This window comes from Malaclemys terrapin, chromosome 8 (assembly GCF_027887155.1).
Source record: "Malaclemys terrapin pileata isolate rMalTer1 chromosome 8, rMalTer1.hap1, whole genome shotgun sequence".
In the NCBI taxonomy this organism is placed as follows: domain Eukaryota; kingdom Metazoa; phylum Chordata; order Testudines; family Emydidae; genus Malaclemys; species Malaclemys terrapin.
Genome location: NC_071512.1, coordinates 32,329,646 through 32,352,164, shown reverse-complemented (window position 1 = coordinate 32,352,164; position 22,519 = coordinate 32,329,646). Strand labels below are relative to the sequence as shown.

The 22,519-nt window shown below is 45.3% G+C and overlaps 1 protein-coding gene across 2 annotated transcripts in view; it reads right to left on the bottom strand.

Annotated features, from left to right (window-relative positions):
* RANBP17 (RAN binding protein 17) overlaps nt 1-22,519 on the bottom strand; it is a 270,043-nt gene that overhangs the window by 215,580 nt on the left and 31,944 nt on the right. For both annotated transcript variants that reach the window (XR_008445943.1, XM_054037886.1), the window contains exons 8-12: nt 16,816-16,889; nt 9,257-9,376; nt 7,925-8,071; nt 6,679-6,851; nt 3,074-3,267 (exon numbers count right to left, since the gene is read on the bottom strand). Coding sequence is in view for 1 of the 2 variants with exons in the window: in XM_054037886.1 (XP_053893861.1) it covers nt 3,074-3,267; nt 6,679-6,851; nt 7,925-8,071; nt 9,257-9,376; nt 16,816-16,889 (708 nt within the window). In the remaining variant the exon portion in view is untranslated. The remainder of the gene's footprint in view (nt 1-3,073; nt 3,268-6,678; nt 6,852-7,924; nt 8,072-9,256; nt 9,377-16,815; nt 16,890-22,519) is intronic.

Genomic DNA, 22,519 nt, shown 5'->3' with positions numbered 1-22,519 from the left:
TCAAATGTTAGTATCTTTTTCTATTCCAATAAATTATAAAATTAACTCCTCACACTAAGTCAAACATGTAGTTTTGAAATAAGTGTTATTTTTGTGATTCTATCACAGGCTGATTTGGCACTCATTGAGCAGTATACAGGAGGTACTGGGTGAAATTCTACAATCTGACATACAGGAGGTCAGACTAATGGTCTCTTCTCGCCTTAAAATCTATGAGATTTTCTGTGATGGTTGTGGAAACATTTAAATTAAAAAGGAGAACTATTAACCTGTTAAGGCACTTACACCTAGCCAATGTCTAAAAATATATAATCCGAGATAACATCCCCTGGATTCCAGATAATCTGTTTTTTAAAAAGCTATGTGGTATCATACATTGACCAACTGTATTGTATGAAATTATACAGAACATTAGTGAATCAATGAAGGAGGTATCTATTAATCACCTATGGGGACAACTGTGTTCCAAAGACTGTGAAATACTTTCTGAACTCATCACTGATGGCATGGGGCTAATGCACAGCCAGAGAAAGATGATTACAAAAGCGAGCTAATTCAAGGGAGCAGCAAAAAAATAAGATGTTTGCCAAATGGCCAAACATTGCGATGAAAAATATTTTATTTACAAGTTTCTAAGAATGATGAAGGTAAAATACGCACTGCACGAGAGCCCCTCTCTAGAAAGGCAGCATGACCCGCTGTTTGAACATGAGACCAGCTATTTGAACAAGAAGCTCCTTAGCACTAAACTCAGCTCTATTTGGACTCTTTGGGTATGTCTACACTGCAACTAGACATACCTTAAGTGAGACTTTAAACAAGTAGCTTACGTCAAAATTTTCAGCAGTGAACACTGATTTTGGGTGCCTGATACACCTCCAGCCTAATTTTCTTATGTGCTGCACACTGCTGAAGTAAATAGACACTTCAGTTGAACAGCAACACTGAAAAAATAAAATCAGACATTTGACATCTCAAATTGCACATGCAACAACTGAGGCAACCATAATTACTGAATGCTTTTGAAAATTTGGCCTTAATTTTTCTGTCTCAATTTATTCATCTGTTTAAAAAAAAAAAGAGAGAATGCCTACCTATTTCACAGGAATGTTATGAGAATTTGAATATAATTCTATTATAAATTATTTATTGTTATCATTAAGAAGGGTTCCAGAGAGTATTGAGACCATCCCAATAACTTACTAGATTTGTGGTTCTCAAGAAGCCTCTCCACACCAAAAAAAAAGACACCACTACCAAATAAAAAAGACACATCCAGACACAAAAATATTCCGCAATTACACAACATATAGCAGCTAATTTAAAGTGGGGCAGGGATTACCCAATCTAGAAGCAGCAACACCAGAGGACTGCATAGCTAAAATGACCAAATCAACAGCAGGTGCTCCAGTGACTTGAAAGGCTTAAGCCACCCAATAAAGAGTAGCCATTTCAAAAGACTGCAGCAAACAGCAGCTGCTTTTCAGAGCTGCATGGTTCAAACAGCAGAGCCACTATTTTGAACCACACACTCTTGTCAACAATTTGTATTTAAACATAAAACTAGTTACTCTGACACTTATGGAAGGAGCTCAGATTTAAACAAAGGCTATTTTTCTGATGACTCTTTCTCTCCAGTCACATTTGTGGAAAGCAGAATTTCAACTCTTAACACAGAACCAGTTTACCATTACAGTTTTCCCTGTTCCTCTCTACTTCAACTATATGAAATGTTCAGGGCACTTGCTTTTGCAGCTGCTTAGCTAGACTACATTTTTTTCTTTGGCAAAATAATTATTGCTGTAATAATCTGTAATTATGGTTTATAACAGCAATAATCCCAAAGAAATCAGTCATTACCATAGATCACAAGTAATCGTTAACTACTGTTAATGACCCATTTCTTGGGGATTATTGTTTTAGTAAACCATGACCGCATCACCATCGATACAGAGAGCAAGACAATATAATAAAATGAGATCTTAATATAATATTAACTTATTTTGTAACATTAAAAGCCATTAAACATCTAAATTAAAGTATGTATAACTAAGGGATATAACATTTATTGTTCAGCATGAACAGAAGTGTTTAGTTTGCAGAAAAGAAACTGAATTCTTCTGCAAGGAGCAATACAGAATTAAACTGCACCAAACTTTCTCTTATGCCCAAGTATCGACCTATGGAACCTTCCTGCATTACTTTAACTGACCATTCCCCTTTGACTCTATGCGTAGAAGAATCCAACAATAGCAGTGAAATACAGACTGCAGCTGGAGAACAGAAAACTGCCTTTCAGTGCAAGTTTGCTAATGGACCACAAAGGGGAAGTGACAGGTGCATACAGGGAAGGGAAGTAAGAGAAAGTCAGACCACATGAATTATATAAGTTAGAATAAAATGGCCCCCACATTTAACGCCACATTTTCAATATGTCAACAAAAAGCAGCAGTATGAATGGCAATATCCGATCCAAAATATTTCACCTGTAAAAGAACAGCTGTATTGGGGGAAAAAACTCAATTCAGTCATATAAAGATACAATAACTATAAAACAGCTACACTAGGAAAGAGTTAGTCATTTACATGATCAAGTTAAACAAGGCACAGATAGGAATAATTAATCTATGTAATAAAATTACATAGGACAGAATATTGTATAATTTACATACATTATCTCTTTATAGCGAAGTTGCTTTTCCAATACTAGTAATTAATCCTCACAAAACTCAGAGGGAAGTAAGGATAATTAGTGTATTTATTTTACAGATGGGGCAGCCAAATCAGAGAAGTTAAGGCCTACATTTTCAAAAGTGGCTGTCAAGTTTCGGTCCCTCAGTTTTCAGGTATCCAACTTGAGAAATGTAAAGCCTGGTTTTCAGAAGTGATGGGTTCTCACAGCTCCCACTGCCTTCTAATTGGGTTAGAACTCAAGAGTTACCACTTTCCAGACATGTATTCAGACCACCTGATCACACTTCCCTCTCATACACAGATGGATAATTTTGCATCATTTCAAGTCCACATAACAGAGAACAATGCAGTCTCAATCATAAATGAAATAAATACTAACCTTCTTGGACTGTGATTTCTAGTGGATTCCTACTAGAAGAATGCAATAGCTTTTGGTAGTTTTGTGCATTTTGGTCAAACAACTGTACAAGAAGTGCACAGGTCTTTTCATATTCACACCTGCTGACTGTGCAGAGTTGCTCCAGCTGCTGAAATACAGTAGCTGTATCATCCAGAGGATCTTCCAAACCATCTCTGCAATACACATAAAATAGGGGTTACTTACTAAAAACTATTGTTCTTTAAGAGTCGCCTCTGTGCATTCACATCCGTGATAACTAGCATCTCCAGCATCAAGCTACAGGACTGTATAGCCTAGTTGTGTCCTCTGGGCAGTCCATTAGCATTCTCATGCTGGAATGTCATCATTGTCTTAAACTATATAATCTATATAAAGGATCATACACACCCCAACCACCTCCATCCTTCTCCCGAGCCTACAGAGTCCTGAAATACAACGAACTCAGAGGCAGAGGGGAAAGGCAGATAAGCAATGTGAATGCACAGAAATAACTCTTGAAGAAAAATGGTTACTAGTAAATAATCCCGCTTTCTTCTTCAAGGGCCTCAATGCATTTCTACTTATGAGAAAGTAGCAAGTAGTGCTCCTATTAGAGGATGGTGAACAAGACATTCTAGGCAAAAATGGGCTAAGATAATGCCTTACAAAACTGAGCATTAGATTCCCAAAGCCAAGTCCAACGAATAATGCTTAATGAAAGAATAAGCAGAACTCCATATTGCTGCTTTGCAAGTCTCAACAATAGCAGTCTCAGACATCTACAGTCTCAGACAGCTACAGAGGCAGCTCTGGCCTTAGCAGAATACATCTTTAAGCCAAGAGATACTGTTTATTTGGCTAAGGAGTAACAAAGCTCAACATCTAAGCACAGATGGGAACTGAGGAACAAAACAGGAAGGGAGATATAATGGGACAGATGAAAATTTGACACCACCGCAGATATAAAGCTGAGGTGAGGTCTCAAAATGACTTCTTTATGTAACGCTATAATGGGTGCAGCGGCCATAAATGAAAAAAAACACCCTTGACATTGAGAAAGGAGGTCAGGGCATAACGGAAGCTGAACCAACAGTTCTCTGGACAGAACAGTGTGCCAGTACTGCCACAGCCACATTTGTGCTAGCAGTATGATGTTGGCTCTGTCCTCTCTGATTTTCCTTATGACTCTGGGTATCTAAGGAAGGCTATGAAAGGACTGCTCCAATTCAGCAGCAATGCATCCAATAAAGATTTCTTATCTCTGTGACCATTGGTGCCAGTAGAGGACACTGGGCATTCGTGGTTGATTATACCTGAATAATAATGAGGATACTACCTCATTTAGAGACCATTCATGTTGGTTGTAAGATTGCCTGCTGAGGAGGTCTGCCTGTCTGTTCTCCTTCTCCACTGTTAGATGTACAGCTAGTGGGTGTGCCAAGAGTGATGTCAAAACAGGTAAGCAGTCTCCACAGCGGACATGCATCAGTAGAGGAGACAATGCCTCCTTTTCTTTTCTCCTTAGGCTCCTTTCACAGATCAGAATGCTTTCTCCTCTTTTCTCTTCCCTGAAACAGGATCATGAGGAGATCTGGAAGCCTGTCTCTCAATAGTGATGTTGACTAGTGCTGACTGGGAGGGCACTGAGGAAATTTTTGGTGCCAACAAAGACTGCAGTGCCAGAGCAGTCCTGTTTGGATGGAGCATGCAGCACTGGACAGTACCAACCAGGAGACTCAGCCCAAGTAAGCGTTTGCCTCAGGAAGGCCTGACAATGAGGGGAGCAATGAAGCTGGGGCAGCAAAATTCATCTCAGATCTTTTTACAGAAGACCTCAGCAAAGAGGAGTTTCCTCAAAACTCCCAAAGGAATGCTAGGATAGTCCAAGGAAGCCAAGTGCACCTGCCGTAATAACTTTCTGTTCCTCCTCATCTGAGAAGAGATAGTGCAGCAATCTGTCTCTTGGGAGACTATGAGCCTGTCCCAGGCACAGTAGGCACCATACATGTTCATCTGTCTCTGGAAAGATGGTTGAGCAGGTGGCACATCTTTTCAACCCCATATGGAGTTCAGGACCTGACACAGCCTAGGGGATAATCCAAGGCAAGTGGCCCCATCTATTCTAACTTTAATATGACTGACTGACTCACTATAAAAGGATAGGCTAACATGCTTGCTGACTTGAGAAGTAGTTTCACTTAGGTCTTGCAGCAAAGGAACTGAGATGGCTGAGGTAGTGATCTTCCTCATACAGACTGACATGATGACAACATCCTAGCATGAGAGCACTACTGCACCCCACAGGAGACAAAGCTTAATTATACAGTTTCCCAGCTTGACACTAGAAGAACTAGATCCTGCAAGTGGGAATGCATAGAGACCCCTGAAGAAGTATTAAACATTTTTAGTCATTCAAAACACATTTTTCTTTGGGTGTTTTATTTGCTGTGATCGTATAGTAAATTTGTCTAAAATATAAAAGGGATTTTGGTTATAAACCGTCAAGTCAGTAAATAAAATTACTAGCTGCGACAATAAGCATAAATCTATGTAGCAAATGAAGGTAGTAGTCACTTAAACGTGTACTTCAAAGCAAAAATAATACGGAATCAGCACAGATTTGTATCTCATTAACCAAGCTGTCATGGCATTTAGTACAGAAATATGTTAACCAACCCTTTTATTCAATTTTTTTAAAAGTACAGTTATTCTCTGAAAAGTGACTATAGAAAACGTATACTGGTGTTTCATTTTTTTGTGTGTGAGAGAGTTAGTTATGGATAGAATATGCTCAGTTTACGAGTAAAAAGTTTTTTTGCCTAACTGCAAGCCCTGCAAAGTAAAGCGGGCTTCCTTCCAGTTCACACATCAACAAAAAAAGAGATTCTGCAAGTGGAACTTAGTTAGCAATTTTGTTGATGATATGTGAAATGGAATAGAATCCAACTCACTCTCTCCTAGCTGTATTGGCCCTGTGGAGAACAGAGGAATAAATATATATATATATATTTAAAAACAGCTCATAGCTTATTTTTTATATTAAAATGAGCAACTACAACTTTGAATACAACAGAGAGCAGATGTGCTGAGTAAAAAGGGACCTATTTACAGTCCTTTTTCAAAGCAGAATCACACTTTAAAATAATTCTGCCACCTCATCTTGTGCTACTCTCTCCTACCTTTTCATTAACAGGTGGGATTCCTTTTGCTGCCTTCCTTTGCTGATGTAGTGAGGGACCCTAGGAAACTCCTGCTCTGATGGCATAAATGGCAGAAGAGGCTCAGCATCAAAAATATTTTAGATACTGGATTATAACGGGCAAGGATCTTTTTATAAAATAAGGGGGCTCTGGAAAAAAAAGCAACTTGAACTCAAGTTTTATTTTTGCTTTTGCTTTTAAGACACTGGGCCAAATTCTGATCTCACAACAGTGTAAAACAGGAGCGACTACTAACATCAATGAATATAATTTAACGTAACTGACGTGAGAAAAATGCCATTACGTTTTATTGATTTTAAAACAAAAGCACCACAGAAAGAACAATGTACCAGCTAATCAGTGCTCTAAAACTGCAAAGCTCTATTTATGCTGAAGAAGGTTTACCTTATAACTACAGGAACAGATTCCAATCTCGAAGTAATGTATGCTTTTGTGATCTCTGGTGCATATGTATCTAAGAGGTGTGGTTCTGTTGATTTCACAAAAGGTACCGATGCTACCATTCTCTGCCACAGAGTTAGCAGATAGTGAACACTGTTTGGAGCAAACTCCCAGTGCTACAAAGAAACAAATGTAATTTTAATTAGAGCATATCTTATCCCAGTGTGAAAATTTATGAATATACAAATCTTATCTTTACTACTAGTATTATTTACGTTTAGGAAGTGCTCGAATACCCCAATCAGAATCAAGGCCCCACTGAATTATACTAGACTAGGGGTGGCCAAACAGCAGCTCGTGAGCCACATCTGGCTGTTTTTACAGTTAAAGTGCAGCTTGTGGACACCCCTCCCCCCATTCTCTGCCTACCAGACTGGAGGCGGGGGGGGCCCCTCAGGGCTTCTGCCTAGCAGTGGGATGGTACATCTAGGAGCTTCTGTGTGAGACGACTGGTGCCTGCTCAGAGTGGGGGGGAGGTACAATTTAAAGGTTCCTCCCACAACAGCTGGCGTCACAGCCCCGTCTTACCCTCAGCGGGCCCTCCCTGCAGCTCCCAGGTGTTAGCTCCTTGTGAAGAGGCAGATGCAAAGAATTGGGAGCTGCAGGGAGGGCCGCTGCTTTAGCTCCTCTGTCTCTCCCCAGGGCCGCAGCTTCCAGCTTGCTGGCTCTAGCAGCTGCTGTACAGGGAGAGGGCCAGTGGCACCATGTGATCAAACCCTAGCAAAAATCTGGTGGCGGGGGGCATGTGACCCCTGTGCCTCCTCCCACGCATCACCTCTGGTTTCTGTCTAGCAGGGAGGGGGTCTCGGGGCTTCAGGCGCACCTGCCAGGGCTCAGGGCTTCAGCGGGAGCAGAGCTGAAGCCCTGACACCCCTCTCCCCACATGACTGAAGCCCCAAGCCTCATCAGGCGCCTCCCGGGGGCTCTCAAACATCTGAAGATTGTCATATGCAGCTCAGAGAGTCAATAATTTTGGCCACGCCTGTACTAGACACTTTAGCACAAACACATAGGAAGACATGAACCCAGGGCTGAAGAGTTTACCAAGTTACATTACTGCCAAACGTGGAACAAAGTACATTTTCAAGTAAAATAACATCAGTTGAATACAAACCGAACCCCAAAACAAAAAAATCCCAAAAACCAAATCCCACGTCTGTCAAGGATTTAAGGCTGTATATATCCTTACCTGTAAACTAGTAATAGTGAAATTGGCTATCAATCGGATAACCTCTGAGTAATCCTTCACCATTACTAGTTCTCCCAACTGATAGTTTGTCTTTAGTCGAGCCAAAAACCGACAGAATTCATGGTAGTTACCTGGATCAGATAAACCCTAAAATTACACAAGAAACAAAGTTTTTTAAAATCACCAGACTAACCTAATATGCTCACAGCAACTGAATGAACTGACTCTTTGGGCAGTAGGAAAAAAGAGGACGGGGATCCTTTAAGGGTCCCTACGGTATTTGGGTGACAATAGGGAGGAAGAGGGGGACACATTTCCCTCAGTGGAGTCAAGGGGGGTACAGGAAGTGGCTGGACCAGGGATGGTCACTCACCCCGATATGCACCAGGGAAGGAACAGGGTATTTATACCCATGCATTCCAGAAAGAATTCTCTTGCTCTCTCTCAATCCCTGATTAGCAACACCCACCTTCCCACTCATGGGATCAGAGCAGAACGAGGTTTTATGATCAGTTGTGGGCTTGTGCTAGCCCCTTTTTCATTTGGTGCTGGGAAGGAATTTTTTCTTCACTGCCAGATTAGCTGGGGCAGAGTGGAGTGTTTTAGCCTTCCCCACAGCAAGTCAGCTCATGAGATAGGTAAGGTGATTAGGTCAAGATGTCACAACTAAATAAGCAGTAAGTGTGGCCAGTGTCGAGTGCAGGTACTCATTACAGAGGGGATAAACAGGAGTTGGAAGTGGATTTAGGGAGGCATCTTCTAAGGGAAGCTGGAGAAAGGGAGGTTGGGACTTGTAATGTCTGGTATAGCAGGAAAACAACCCTTCCCCCCCGCCCCCATTTTTCAGTCCCCCTTAACTTCACATGAGGGGAAGGCAGTGGGGTCCCAGCTACAGGCGGGCTGGGACCGGGTTGGGAAGAAGGGCTGACGGCAGCCCTCCCAAATAACTGGAAACAATTAAGGAAAGAATGATGACCAGCACTGTACAATTTATTGCCAGGTATTTCCAGATACGTTGTGTGAATAAAAGGTGCAGCCTAATTAAACCACCTCCACTGCCTCTTGTCTTTATTCCTACATGGCCAAGACAAGGGCATAACACCGCTTCAAACATTGTTAATTTAACAGATGACAGCTTTGTTGTGCATAGCTTATTTTGTACGAACTGTGTCCCAAAATGATTTCTGGTTAAGAAAGGAGAAGGACGGAAGTTTAAAGAAAGGACTCTGGAAGACGGTCATGAGGGATGAAGAGAGGCAACAGGGTTGTGACAGGGCATAGAAATTCACAAATAATTTTAACATTTGCAAAGAATTTAAAAAACAAAAATACCTGAGGATTTTCAAGGATTCTTTTCACTCCTTTGATTAGATTCCCAAGATATTTGGCACGTTCTGGATTGCTAAATAAAGATCTTCTTGTAGAAGCAAACTGAACCAAACAGGAAAGTGCCTAAAAAAAGAAAGGTTTCAGAGTGGTAGCTGTGTTAGTCTGTACACTAACCGTGTTAGTCACTACAAGAACTAAAAAAAACTAATTTCCCCATGCTAATTTGCCCCTACTGTTACTCGCACCTTCTTGTTAACTGTTTGAAATGAGCCACCCTGATTACCACTACAAAAGTGATTTTTCATCCTGTTGATAATAGCCCACTTTAACTGATTTGTCTCGACCCCCCACTGGGTAAGGCAACTTTCATCTTTTCATGTACTGCTATATATATCTTCCTACTGTATTTTCCACTCCATACATCTGGGTTTTAGCCCACGAAAGCTTATAGACTAACAAATTTATTTGGGCATAAAGTGCCACAAGTACTCCTCATTGTTGTTGTTGTTGTTGTTTTTTAATAAAATAATTGTAAAATTAAAAAAGCAAATCTCTGCTGCCTGACCAGTCGTCTTCCCTTACTTGGAAGGATTCTTCCCAGGGCTGTTGCACCGCTTACTATTCAGGTTGCTCAACATCTCCCATTATAAGACCATTTTTTCCATTCCATATAATAACTGCCAAGGAATTATGATGTGATTGGAATAACAGAGACTTGGTGGGATAACTCACATGACTGGAGTACTGTCATGGATGGATATAAATTGTTCAGGAAGGACAGGCAGGGCAGAAAAGGTGGGGGAGTTGCACTGTATGTAAGAGAGCAGTATGACTGCTCAGAGCTCCCGTATGAAACTGCAGAAAAACCTGAGAGTCTCTGGATTAAGTTTAGAGCTGTGAGCAAAAAGAGTGATGTCATGGTGAGAGTCTGCTATAGACCACCAGACCAGGGGGATGAGGCGGACGAGGCTTTCTTCCGGCAACTAACAGAAGTTACTAGATCACAGACCCTGGTTCTCATGGGAGACTTCAATCACCCTGATATCTTCTGGGAGAGCAATCCAGCGGTGCACAGACAAGCCAGGAAGTTTTTGGAAAGTGTAGGGGACAATTTCCTGGTGCAAGTGCTGGAAGAACCAACTAGGGGCAGAGCTCTTCTTGACCTGCTGCTCACAAACAAGGAGGAATTAGTAGGGGAAGCAAAAGTGGATGGGAACCTGGGAGGCAGTGACCCTGAGATGGTCGAGTTCAAGATGCTGACATAAGGAAGAAAGGAGAGCAGCAGAATACGGATCCTAGACTTCAGAAAAAAAGATTTTGACTCCCTCAGGGAACTGACGGGAAGGATCCCCTGGGAGAATAACATGAGGGGAAAAGGAGTCCAGGAGAGCTGGCTGTATTTTAAAGAATCCTTATTGAGGTTGCAGGAAGAAAACATCCCGATGTGTAGAACGAATAGTAAATAAGGCAGGCTTAACAGTGAAATCCTTGCTGATCTTAAACACAAAAAAGAAGCTTACAAGAAGTGAAAGATTGGACAAATGACCAGGGAGAAGTATAAAAATATTGCTCAGGCATGCAGGAGTGAAATCAGGAAGACCAAATCGCACTTGGCCTTGCAACCAACAAGAGATGTTAAGAGTAACAAGAAGGGTTTCTTCAGGTATGTTAGCAACAAGAAAAAGGTCAAGGAAAGTGTGGGCCCCTTACTGAATGAGGGCGGCAACCTAGTGACAGAGGATGTGGAAAAAGCTAATGTACTCAATACTTTTTTTGCCTCTGTCTTCACCAACAAGGTCAGCTCCTGGACTACTACACTGGGCAGCATAGCATGGGGAAGAGGTCACCAGCCCTCTGTGGAGAAAGAAGTGGTTCAGGACTATTTAGAAAAGCTGGATGAGCACAAGTCCATGAGGCCAGATGCACTGCATCCGAGGGTGCTAAAGGAGTTGGCGGATGTGATTGCAGAGCCATTGGCCATTATCTTTGAAAACTCATGGCGATCAGGGGAGGTCCTGGATGACTGGAAAAAGGCTAATGTAGTGCCCATCTTTAAAAAAAAAGAGAAGGAGGAGGATCCAGGGAACTACAGGCCAGTCAGCCTCACCTCAGTCCCTGGAAAAATAATGGAGCAGGTCCTCAAGGAATCAATTCTGAAGCACTTGGAGGAGAGGAAAGTGATCAGGAACAGTCAACATGGATTCACCAAGGGCAAGTCATGCCTGACTAACCTAATTGCCTTCTATGACGAGATAACTGGCTCTGTGGATGAGGGGAAAGCAGTGGATGTGTTATTCCTTGACTTTAGCAAAGCTTTTGATATGGTCTCCCACAGTATTCGTGCCGGCAAGTTAAAGAAGTATGGGTTGGATGAATTGACTATAAGGTGGATAGAAAGCTTGCTAGATCGTCGGGCTCAACGAGTACTGATCAGTGGCTCCATGTCTAGTTGGCAGCCAGTATCAAGCGGAGTGTCCCAAGGGTTGGTCCTGCGGCCGGTTTTGTTGAATATCTTCATTAATGATCTGGAGGATGGCATGGACTGCACCCTCAGCAAGTTTGCAGATGACACTAAACTGGGAGGACTGGTAGATACGCTGGAGGGTAGGGATAGGATACAGACGGACCTAGACAAATTAGAGGATTGGGTCAAAAGAAATCTGATGAGGTTCAACAAGGAAAAGTGCAGAGTCCTGCACTTAGGACGGAAGAATCCCATGCACTGCTACAGACTAGGGCAGGGGTCGGCAACCTTTCAGAAGTGGTGTGCCGAGTCTTCATTTATTCACTCTAATTTAAGGTTTTGCGTGCCAGTAATACATTTTAATGTTTTAGAAGATCTTTTTCTATAAGTCTATAATATATAACTAAACTATTGTTGTATGAAAAGTAAATAAGGTTTTTACAATGTTTAAGAAGCTTCATTTAAAATTAAATTAAAATGCAGAGCCCCCAGGACTGGTGGCGAGGACCCGGGCAGTATGAGTGCCACAGGTTGCCTACCCCTGGATAGGGACCGAATGGCTAGGCAGCAGTTCTGCAGAAAAGGACCTAGGAGTTACAGGGGATGAGAAGTTGGATATGAGTCAACGGTGTGCCCTTGTTGCCAAGAAGGCTAACGGCATTTTGGGCTGTATAAGTAGGGGCATTGCCAGCAGATCGAGTGACATGATCGTTCCCCTCTCTTCGGCATTGGTGAGGCCTCATCTGGAGTATTGTGTCCAGTTTTGGGCATTTGATAGCTGCTTTCAACTACCTGAAAGGGGGTTCCAAAGACGATGGATTTAGACTGTTCTCAGTGGTACCAGATGGCAGAACAAGGAGTAATGGTCTCAAGTTGCAGTGGGGGAGGTTTAGGTTGGATATTAGGAAAATCTTTTTCACTAGGAGGGTGGTAAAGCACTGGAATGGCTTACCTAGAGAGGTGGTGGAATCTCCTTCCTTAGAGGTTTTTAAGGTCAGGCTTGACAAATCACTGGCTGGGATGATTTAGTTGGGGATTAGTCCTGTTTTGAGCAAGGGGTTGGACTAGATGACCTCTTGAGATCTCTTCAAACCCTGATATTCTATGATTCTAAGGTTACTCCCCTATGCACTAATTGAGGTTCTTTGAGATGTGTCTCCCTATGGTTTCTCCACTGTAGGTACTGCAGCACCCCTTGCGCCTGGGATTGGAGATTTTCGATAGCAGTGCCCATTGGGCCGCATATGCTCCTCCCTGTCTCGTGCCATGGGCAGCATCTATATATAGAAATGTGAGATCCAACTGCCCTCAGTTCCTTCTCTCACATAGAGCTTATCTTTGAGCTCCGAAGCAGGAAGAGGAGGAGGGCGGGTAGTGGAGCACTCATAAGAACTCACATCTCGGAGAAGCTAGTTACTGCACAGGGTGAGTAACCTTCTCTTCTTCTTTGAGTAGTGTCCCTATGGACACTGTAGGTGACTGTAGAGCAGTACCCGTAGATGGAAGGCTGGGGCTTCGGAGTGGCGTCTAATAAGGAGGAGAGGACAGTGCATCCTAGTAGGGCATCTGATGCTGTGTCATGGATAATTGCATAGTGTTAGCTAAAAGTGTCCGCGGATGCCCAGGTGGCTGCTTTGCCAATGTCAGTGATCGGCACATTGTTGAGAAAGGCAATCAAGGTAGAGACAGAGCAAGTGGAATGTGCTCGACTTCCATGTGGAGGTAGCTGGTTGTGCAGTTGATAACTAAGGTGTATGCACTGTGTGATCCACTTGGAAAGATGCTGTTTGGATACAGACACTCCCTGTGGCGATTGTCTGAAAGATTTAGTTCTAGCAAGGTAAAAGGCTAAAGCTTTCCTAACATCCAAGGTGAGTAGAGTCGCTTCTTGTTGGTCGGTGTGTGGCTTTGGGAAGAAACAGGGAAGGTGGATAGGTTGGTTCAAATGCAAGGAGGATAGTACCTTGGATAGGAATTTTGGATGCGTGTGTAACATGACTTTATACTTAGGAAAAATTGTGTATGGGGAGTATACCATGAAAGCCCCTATTTCTCCTACTCATTGGGCTAACATGATGGCTACAAGAAATGCTGTTTTCATGGAAAGATGAATGTAGGATCATGTTGCCATGGGCTCAAATAGCAGTCTGGTGAAAGGGTGCAAGATGAGGTTGGGATCCCAGGGCTGGGTGGGATGTCATATGTGAGTGTAAAGGCCTTGAAGGAATCTCTTCATGATCAAGTGGGTGAATGTGGAATAGACATCTATCTTGGGGTGGAATGCTGTGATGGTGACCAAGTGCATATGCATGGAGCTTGTAGGTAGGCTTGATCTTTTAAAATCTAGAATATAATCAAGAATGAGTGGTAACAGGGTGTTCATTGCTGAGACATGATTGGCTGTGTACTGGAATTGGAATCTTTCCCATTTTTGGAGGTAAGTACAGTGAGTCGTGTCATGTCATGTCTGCTATTTAAGAGAACCTCTTTTACTGCCTCTGAACAGGTCATCTCTGAATCCTGTAACCATGAAGGAGCCATGCCTTGAGATGAGCAAGACATAGATTGGGATGGAGAATTCAGTTCGCATCCTGCAAGAGGAGGTGTGGAATCAATTGCAAGATGATCAGAGAACATACCGTCATGCGTAAGAGGTAAGAATACCAAGTTTGTCATAGTAATGTTGGGGGTATGAGGATGACTTGAGCTCATTCCACCTGTATTTTGTGAAGTACCTTAAACAAGAGGGGAAAATGTGGAAAGGCATAAAGTCATAGAGCATCCCATGTAATGAGGAAGGCATGGCCTTCCGTGAGCAGAACTGAAGGCATTTGGCGTTCTCTGGTGTGGCAAAGAGATCTATGCAGGGAAATCCCCAGCGGCTGAATATGCACTGAAGGACTCTTGTGCCTAGTTCCCACTCACAGTCTTGTGAGAATTGTCTGCTCACTGAGTCTTCCGTAGTGTTCTGGTGTCCAGGCAGGTATGTGGCTGAAATGTTGATGTCGTATTGGATACACCAATTCCACAATTTCATTGCTTCCAAGCATAGGGAGAGGGACCTCATTCCACCTTGTCTGTTGATGTAGAATATGCAGGCGATATTGTCTGTCCAGTGTCTGATCGTGGTAGGAAATGTCAGCATGCATTGTGAATCGCTCACAGCTCTACAAGGTTGATGTGGGGGCCCACCTTCCCTGCTCCATGTGGGTCTGAAGGTGTGCTCCCAAGCTGATTAGGGAGGCATTGGTTGTTAGAATCAGGGACATTGCTGGTTGGAGAAAAAAAGACCCCCATACAGATGTTTTGGGGTTGTGTCCACCAGTGTAGTGAGTCCTTGATCTTGATATGCATAGAATGGAGTTTGTGAAGTCTGTGTCTGGGAGGTAGTGTGCATAGCCATGTCTGGAGACAGTGCATGTGCAACCCGGCATGTTTTACCACGAACATGGCTGCTGCCATGTAGCCAAGCAGCTGGAGGTATCATTTTGGAAGCTCTTTCACTGTGCTTCTCGGTCCCAAGAGACAGCGTGTCCACTTGTGGTCCTGCCCATTTAGAGTCCTTGGACTTCTGTTTAACTCCAGTACTGGAGGTACCCAGACGGTCATGGGCGTTAAGTCTCACCCCTTATGATGGTGAGGCTACTGACCTGCAGGGGATGGCATTCTCTGAGGTGGTTCCTTTAAAAGTGATGTAGTGGCCAGTTTCTTCCCACCTGAGCAGGAAAGAGAAGATTTCCTTTCGGATGGCCGCAGCAAGCGGGAATCAGCTGATGACCGAGTCGAGTGCGAGAGCCGTGCCTGAGAAGTATCAGGGCTGGGATCCAAAGCTGGCTGTAGAGAACTCTCCATGAGGAGAAGTTTCAGTCTGAGTTCACGGTCCTTTCGGGTCCAGGTGGTTGAGTTAATGCAGTGGGTGCACTTCTGTGCGACATGGCCCTCATCGAGGCAGCGGATGCACTCTGAGTGACCATTACTTATGGGTAAGGCCTACCAACAAGAGAGAGACCTCTTCAATCAGGGGGATCCCAGCATAATCCTGAGGGGGAGAGCTCCCAATCAGGGAGGGTGGGAAACAGGGAAGCGTAAGGTAACAGGGAGGGAAGAGTAGCAAAGTTTTGGTTTCTTTTTACGGGAAAATTTATGAAAATGGCTAATCACTACTAAAGTAAGGTAAGTTAATGAGAATATCTCTAAAAGTAGAAGGGCTCTGCTCTGGATTCGGTCTCACACCAAAGGTGGTTGAGAAGAAACTGAAGGCAGTTGGACCGCACAGCTCTATTTATAGATGCCGACCCTGGCGCAAGATGGAGAGGAGCACATGTGAGGCCCAACAGGCACTACTACAGAAGATCTCTGATCCAAGACGCAGAGGGAGCTGCCAAACCTACACACCTATAGGGACACTACTCAAAAAAGAGCTGTTTGGCTAAAATTTTCCCATGCTGGTTGTCTGCCTCAGGTGGAATTTTTTTTTTTTTTGGCAAGTGTCAGCAAAAAGAATTCAGCTGTGTTCAAGAAATAGGCTAGGTAAAAGGAGACGGATGAGATTGGGACTGGAAGAGGGGATGAAAGAGGGACAGTGACTGGTAGTTGGTGGTAGCGAGGCTGTGACTGGGTTGGGCAAGAAGACTGGGAGCTGATGGTAGTGATCCTCCCCAAAGCACTGGTTGCCCTGAATGAGGCAGCAGTCCTGAAGATAAAATAGTGTATAATCATAATTAAAGACTGTATCATAACGCACACACATTAAGGGTCGAATTAAGGGTACACAGGCAACCTTAATTCTAGCATGTTCTAACTTCTGAGTGCTTGACTTTGCAATCTTAATAATGTTCTTTTAACATATTTGGTGTGTTTATTATATATCTCAAATGGCAAATCATGACCATGAGGTTACAGAAGATACTAAACATGCAGAGTAATTTCACATCTCCATTTACAGGGGATGGCCCAAATTATATGCAGGTGACACCAAAGATGTCACTGGGGAGGGACAGGGAGTAAACATTTAGCCTGTATGTTTAATAAATGTACATAGTCAAAAGAGAACTGTTTTTAGTAATTATTATAATGTAAATCACTAAGCTTTACTTACCAACTGCGACAGCACTGGTGGAAGGGAATGATACAAATCAAAAAACAGGTCCAAGGTGTCTGGTTCTAGGAAGACTGAGGAAAAAAAAAAAGAAATGATTTTCACTGTTTATCAGTAATAATTAAATATCTATCACCAGAATTGTTTTTATTTTTCATAAAAGTGCTAAGTCTGAGGTACAATTCTGATTAAAGAACAAAATATCAATATAAGTGTACTAAATAGCTCAGCTCAAACAATGTATAGTTTATAAGACCTTGTAATGCTCTTTTAGCACAATTAATCTACTCTATACATCAAAAGAAAAAAATTATCTATACAACAAGTCATGCAACACTTTGTCATGGTGTGACAAAGTTCTGGGAACAACAGCTGAGCCAGCACTCTGATCACTTAAACACCAGTTAATTCACATACACAGGCAGTGGACCTGACTGTGCCTAATCAGTGGATTAGAATGGGCTGGAGGGTGGACCAACCAGCTAATTGGCACTTTAAGGCAGAGGGTAAATGAACGTACAAGGAGGAAAAACAGGCTAGGAGAGCCAAAACCAAGAAGCATCTCTGGGTGGAGACACCTCTTCTGTCTCTCCTCCTGCTGCTATAAATGATGTTACGTATGGCCCAGTAAGATCAAATGTAAATAAACTATATGGTGGTGTTTAACAACTAAAAGTCTCTGAATAGTCTGTACAGACAGAGCAGAAGAAGGGGTGGGTCGGACCTTGCCCTTTCACACATGGATACCCAGGAACGTGATTCTATAAATGACCTGTATTATACACACAGACAGCTTACTGCAGCTCTCCAAGGTACAGTAACTCCTCACTTAACGTTGTAGTTATGTTCCTGAAAAATGCGACTTTAAATGAATCCAATTTTCCCATAAGATTTAATGTAAATAGGGGGGTTAGGTTCCAAGGAAAAAATTTTTGCCAGACAAAAGGCATTATATACATTTTAAACAATTTTAAAGAAGCAATTTAATACTACGCGGGAGGGTAGAAGGGAGTAGTATATACATGCTGTGTGTTTACAAACATACTGTACTGTGACAAAGTTCCTCCTCTATCTTGGTGAGTCCTGCGCTTATTGGCGGATTTTCTTGCTTCAGAGATTCACCATGTGGGTGAATCTTCCCCTCTGGAACAACCCACAGTCCAGGTCAATTGGGAGGTTTGGGGGGAACCCAGGCCCGCCCTCTACTCCAGGTTCCAGCCCAGGGCCCTGTGGACTGCAGCTGTCTATAGTGCCTCCTGTAACAGCTGCATGACAGCTACAACTCCCTGGGCTACTTCCCCGTGGCCTCCTCCAAACACCTTCCTTAGTCTCATCACAGGACCTTCCTCCTGGTGTCTGATAACGCTTGTGCTCCTCAGTCCTCCAGCAGCACACCCTCTCAGCTCCTTGCACCTCTTGCTCCCAGCTCCTCACACTCGCACCACAAACTGAAGTGAGCTCCTTTTTAAAGCTCAGGTGCCCTGATTAGCCTGCCTTAATAGATTCTAGCAGCTTCTTCTTAATTGGCTCCAGGTGTCCTAATTAGCCGGCCTGCCTTAACTGGTTTTGCAGATTCCTGATTACTCTAGTGCAGCCCCTGCTCTGGTCACTCCGGGAACAGAAAAAGACGGTTACTCACCGTTGTAACTGTTGTTCTTCGAGATGTGTTGCTCATATCCATTCCATTAGGTGTGTGCGCGCCGCGTGCACGATCGTCGGAAGATTTTCTACCCTAGCAACACCGGCGGGTCGGCTGTGGAGCCCCCTAGAGTGGCGCCTTCATGGCGCTGAATATATACCCCAGCCGACCCGGCGCCCCCTCAGTTCCTTCTTGCCGGCTACTCCGACAGTGGGGACGGGGGGCGGGTTTGGAATGGATATGAGCAACACATCTCGAAGAACAACAGTTACAACGGTGAGTAACCGTCTTTTCTTCTTCGAGTGCTTGCTCATATCCATTCCATTAGGTGACTCCCAAGCCCAACTTAGGTGGTGGGGTCGGAGTGAGACATTGCTGTGTGCAAAACCGCTAATCCGAAAGCAGCATCGTCTCTGGACTGCTGCACTAGTGCATAGTGAGCTGCAAATGTGTGGACTGATGACCAAACCGCTGCTCTACAAATGTCCTGGATCGGAACTTGTGCCAGGAAAGCCGTCGAGGAAGCCTGGGCCCTCGTGGAGTGAGCGGTGAGGTGCGGTGCTGAGACACCTGCCAGGTCATAGCAAGTCCGGATGCAAGACGTAATCCAGGAGGATAGGCGTTGTGAGGAGACCGGTGAGCCTTTCATTCGGTCGGCCACTGCAACGAAGAGTTGCGTCGTCTTTCTAAAGTGCTTTGTGCGGTCAATATAGAAGGCCAGGGCCCTTCGTACGTCCAGGGAATGCAAACGTTGATCCTGGCGAGTGGCATGTGGTTTGGGATGAAAGACCGGGAGAAATATATCCTGGTTGATATGAAAAGGAGAAACCACCTTAGGGAGAAAGGCAGGATGTGGACGAAGCTGCACTTTATCCTTATGGAAAACTGTATAAGGGGGCTCGGATGTAAGCGCCCTGAGTTCAGAAACGCGCCTTGCTGAGGTGATGGCTACAAGGAAGGCTGTCTTCCAGGATAGGTACAAAAGTGAACAGGTGGCCAGTGGCTCGAATGGAGGACCTGTGAGCTTGGAGAGAACCAGGTTGAGGTCCCACGTCTGAACGGGCTGACGTTGTTGTGGGTACATCCGGTCTAAGCCCTTGAGGAATCTAACGACCATCGGGTTAGAGAATACCGAGGACGCGAGTTCCCCTGGGTGAAAGGCCGATATAGCGGCCAGGTGAACTCTAATTGAAGATATCGCCAACCCCTGCTGTTTTAGGGAGAGGAGATATTCCAAAATGATAGGAATGGGTGCCTGCAACGGGGACGTGGCTCGTTGTTCGCACCAACATGAGAACCGTTTCCACTTGGCCAGGTACGTGGTGCGTGTTGAGGGCTTCCTACTGCTCAGCAGAATCTGTTGGACAGAGTGCGAGCATTGCTGCTCTGCCTGGGTGAACCATGGAGCAGCCACGCCGTGAGGTGGAGTGATTGCAGGTCGGGGTGACGCAGCCGGCCGTGGTCCTGAGAGATGAGATCCGGACACAACGGAAGCGGGATCGGTGTCTGAACCGAGAGTTCCAACAGTGTGGTGTACCAATGTTGTCTCGGCCACGCTGGAGCGACCAGAATTACCTGTGCCTGGTCTCTGCGCAATTTGAGCAGTACCTTGTGGACCAGAGGAAACGGAGGGAAGGCATAAAACAGGTGGTCTTTCCAGGGAAGGAGAAACGCATCCGAGAGGGAGCCCGGAGCTCGACCTTGTAGGGAGCAGAACACGTGGCACTTCCTGTTGTCTCGAGATGCAAACAGGTCTATCTGGGGAAACCCCCACTTTTGGAAGATGGAATGTATGATGTCCGAACGGATAGACCACTCGTGCGTCTGGAAGGACCTGCTGAGTCGGTCCGCTAGAGTGTTCTGGACTCCAGGGAGGAACGATGCCATGAGATGGATCGAGTGGGCGATGCAGAAGTCCCACAGGCGAATGGCCTCTTGGCATAGAACTGACGAACGTGCTCCTCCTTGCTTGTTGATGTAAAACATGGCCGTGGTGTTGTCGATGAGAACTAACACACATCGGCCACGTAGTTGATTGAGAAATGCCTGGCACGCCAGGCGCACCGCCAGTCAGCTCCCGAACATTGATGTGCAGGGCTAACTGGGGTGCAGTCCACAGGCCCTGGGTATGGTGTTCGTTGAGATGGGCGCCCCAACCCAGAGATGAAGCGTCTGTGACCAGATGCAGAGAGGGTTGTGGGGCGTGAAATGGCATCCCTTCGCAGACCACATTGTGATCTAGCCACCAGGTGAGGGAGGTCAGGACCGAGATCGGGACCGTGACCACCATGTTCAGGCTGTCCCGATGTGGTCGGTATATTGACGACACCCAGGTCTGGAGTGGGCGAAGCCGAAGTCTGGCATGCCTGGTTACGTACGTGCAGGAAGCCATGTGACCCAGCAGGGTAAGGCACGACCTCACCGTGGTAGTTGGGAAGGCCTGGAGCCCTTGGATGAGGCTCGTGATGGTGCCAAATCGGTTGTCTGGCAGGATGGCTTGTGCACGTCTGGAGTCTAGAACTGCGCCGATGAATTCTATTCTCTGGGTAGGTTCTAGAGTGGATTTGTCCTTGTTGAGTAGGATGCCCAACTCGTTGAATGTGTGCCCTATTATGTGGACGTGAGCTCGAACTTGCTCTTTGGTGCGACCGCGTATCAGCCAGTCGTCTAGGTACGGGAACACCTGTATCCCTTGCCGACGAAGGTACGCTGCCACGACAGCCATACATTTCGTGAACACTCTTGGGGCCGAGGATAGGCCGAAGGGAAGGACTGCAAATTGGTAGTGCACCGCGTTTACCACGAATCGCTGGAAGCGTCTGTGAGGTGGGTAAATTGAGATGTGAAAGTATGCGTCTTTCATGTCGAGGGCGGCGAACCAGTCTCCAGGATCGAGGGAAGGGATAATGGCCCCCAAAGAGACCATGTGGAACTTCAACTTTACTACGAATTTGTTGAGTCCGCGCAAGTCCAAGATGGGCCGCAGACCTCCTTTGGACTTGGGGATCAGGAAGTAACGGGAATAAAATCCCCTGCCCCTTAACTCTATCGGAACCTCCTCTATGGCCCCCATGGCCAGGAGCGTAGAAACCTCCTGTATAAGAAGTTGCTCGTGAGAAGGGTCCCTGAAGAGGGACGGGGAAGGGGGGTGGGAGGGGGGGATAGAAGAAAACTGGATAGCGTATCCCCTCTCCACCGTGCGGAGGACCCAACAGTCCGAAGTTATAAGGGACCAAGCGCGGTGGAAGTGGGAGAGACGATCCTGAAAGGAGGGGGCTGGATCCTGGGGAATGACTGGGGCGCCGTCCTCGACCGCACCTTCAAAAGTTCTGTCTAGGACCTGAAGGTGGTCTTGGTGGCCCCTGGTTCTGACCGGGTTGAGGGCCAGCCCATCTTCTCCTACCACCTCGCCCTCGCCTCCGGGCCGAGTCTTGTCTCTGACGAGGCGGGGGGGGGTAGAAGCGCTGAGGCTGCGGCCTAAATGGTCTGCGCTGAGGGCCCACAACATGCATCCCCAGGGAGCGCATGATTGTTCTCGAGTCCTTGAGGCTCTGCAGGCGAGAGTCCGTCTTGTCTGAGAACAATCCATGTCCCTCAAAGGGCAGATCCTGTAGGGTTTGCTGCAGCTCCGGAGGCAAACCCGAAACCTGAAGCCAGGAGATCCTGCGCATAGCGATACCCGAAGCCAGGGTCCTCGCAGCTGAGTCTGCTATGTCCAAGGAGGCCTGCAAGGAGGTCCGAGCCACCTTCTTGCCCTCCTCTACCATGGCTCCAAACTCTTCCCTGGACTCCTGGGGAATCAACTCCTTAAACTTCCCCATAGAGTTCCAGGAGTTAAAATTGTAGCGGCTCAGTAGCGCCTGTTGGTTCGCCGCTCTAAGTTGCAGCCCTCCGGCTGAGTAAACCTTACGGCCAAACAAATCGAGCCGCTTAGCCTCTTTTGATTTAGGCGCTGCAGCCTGCTGGCCGTGGCGCTCTCGTGCGTTCACTGATTCCACCACCAGTGAACACGGTTGGGGGTGGGTATACAAGTACCCGTAGTCCTTAGACGGGACAAAGTATTTC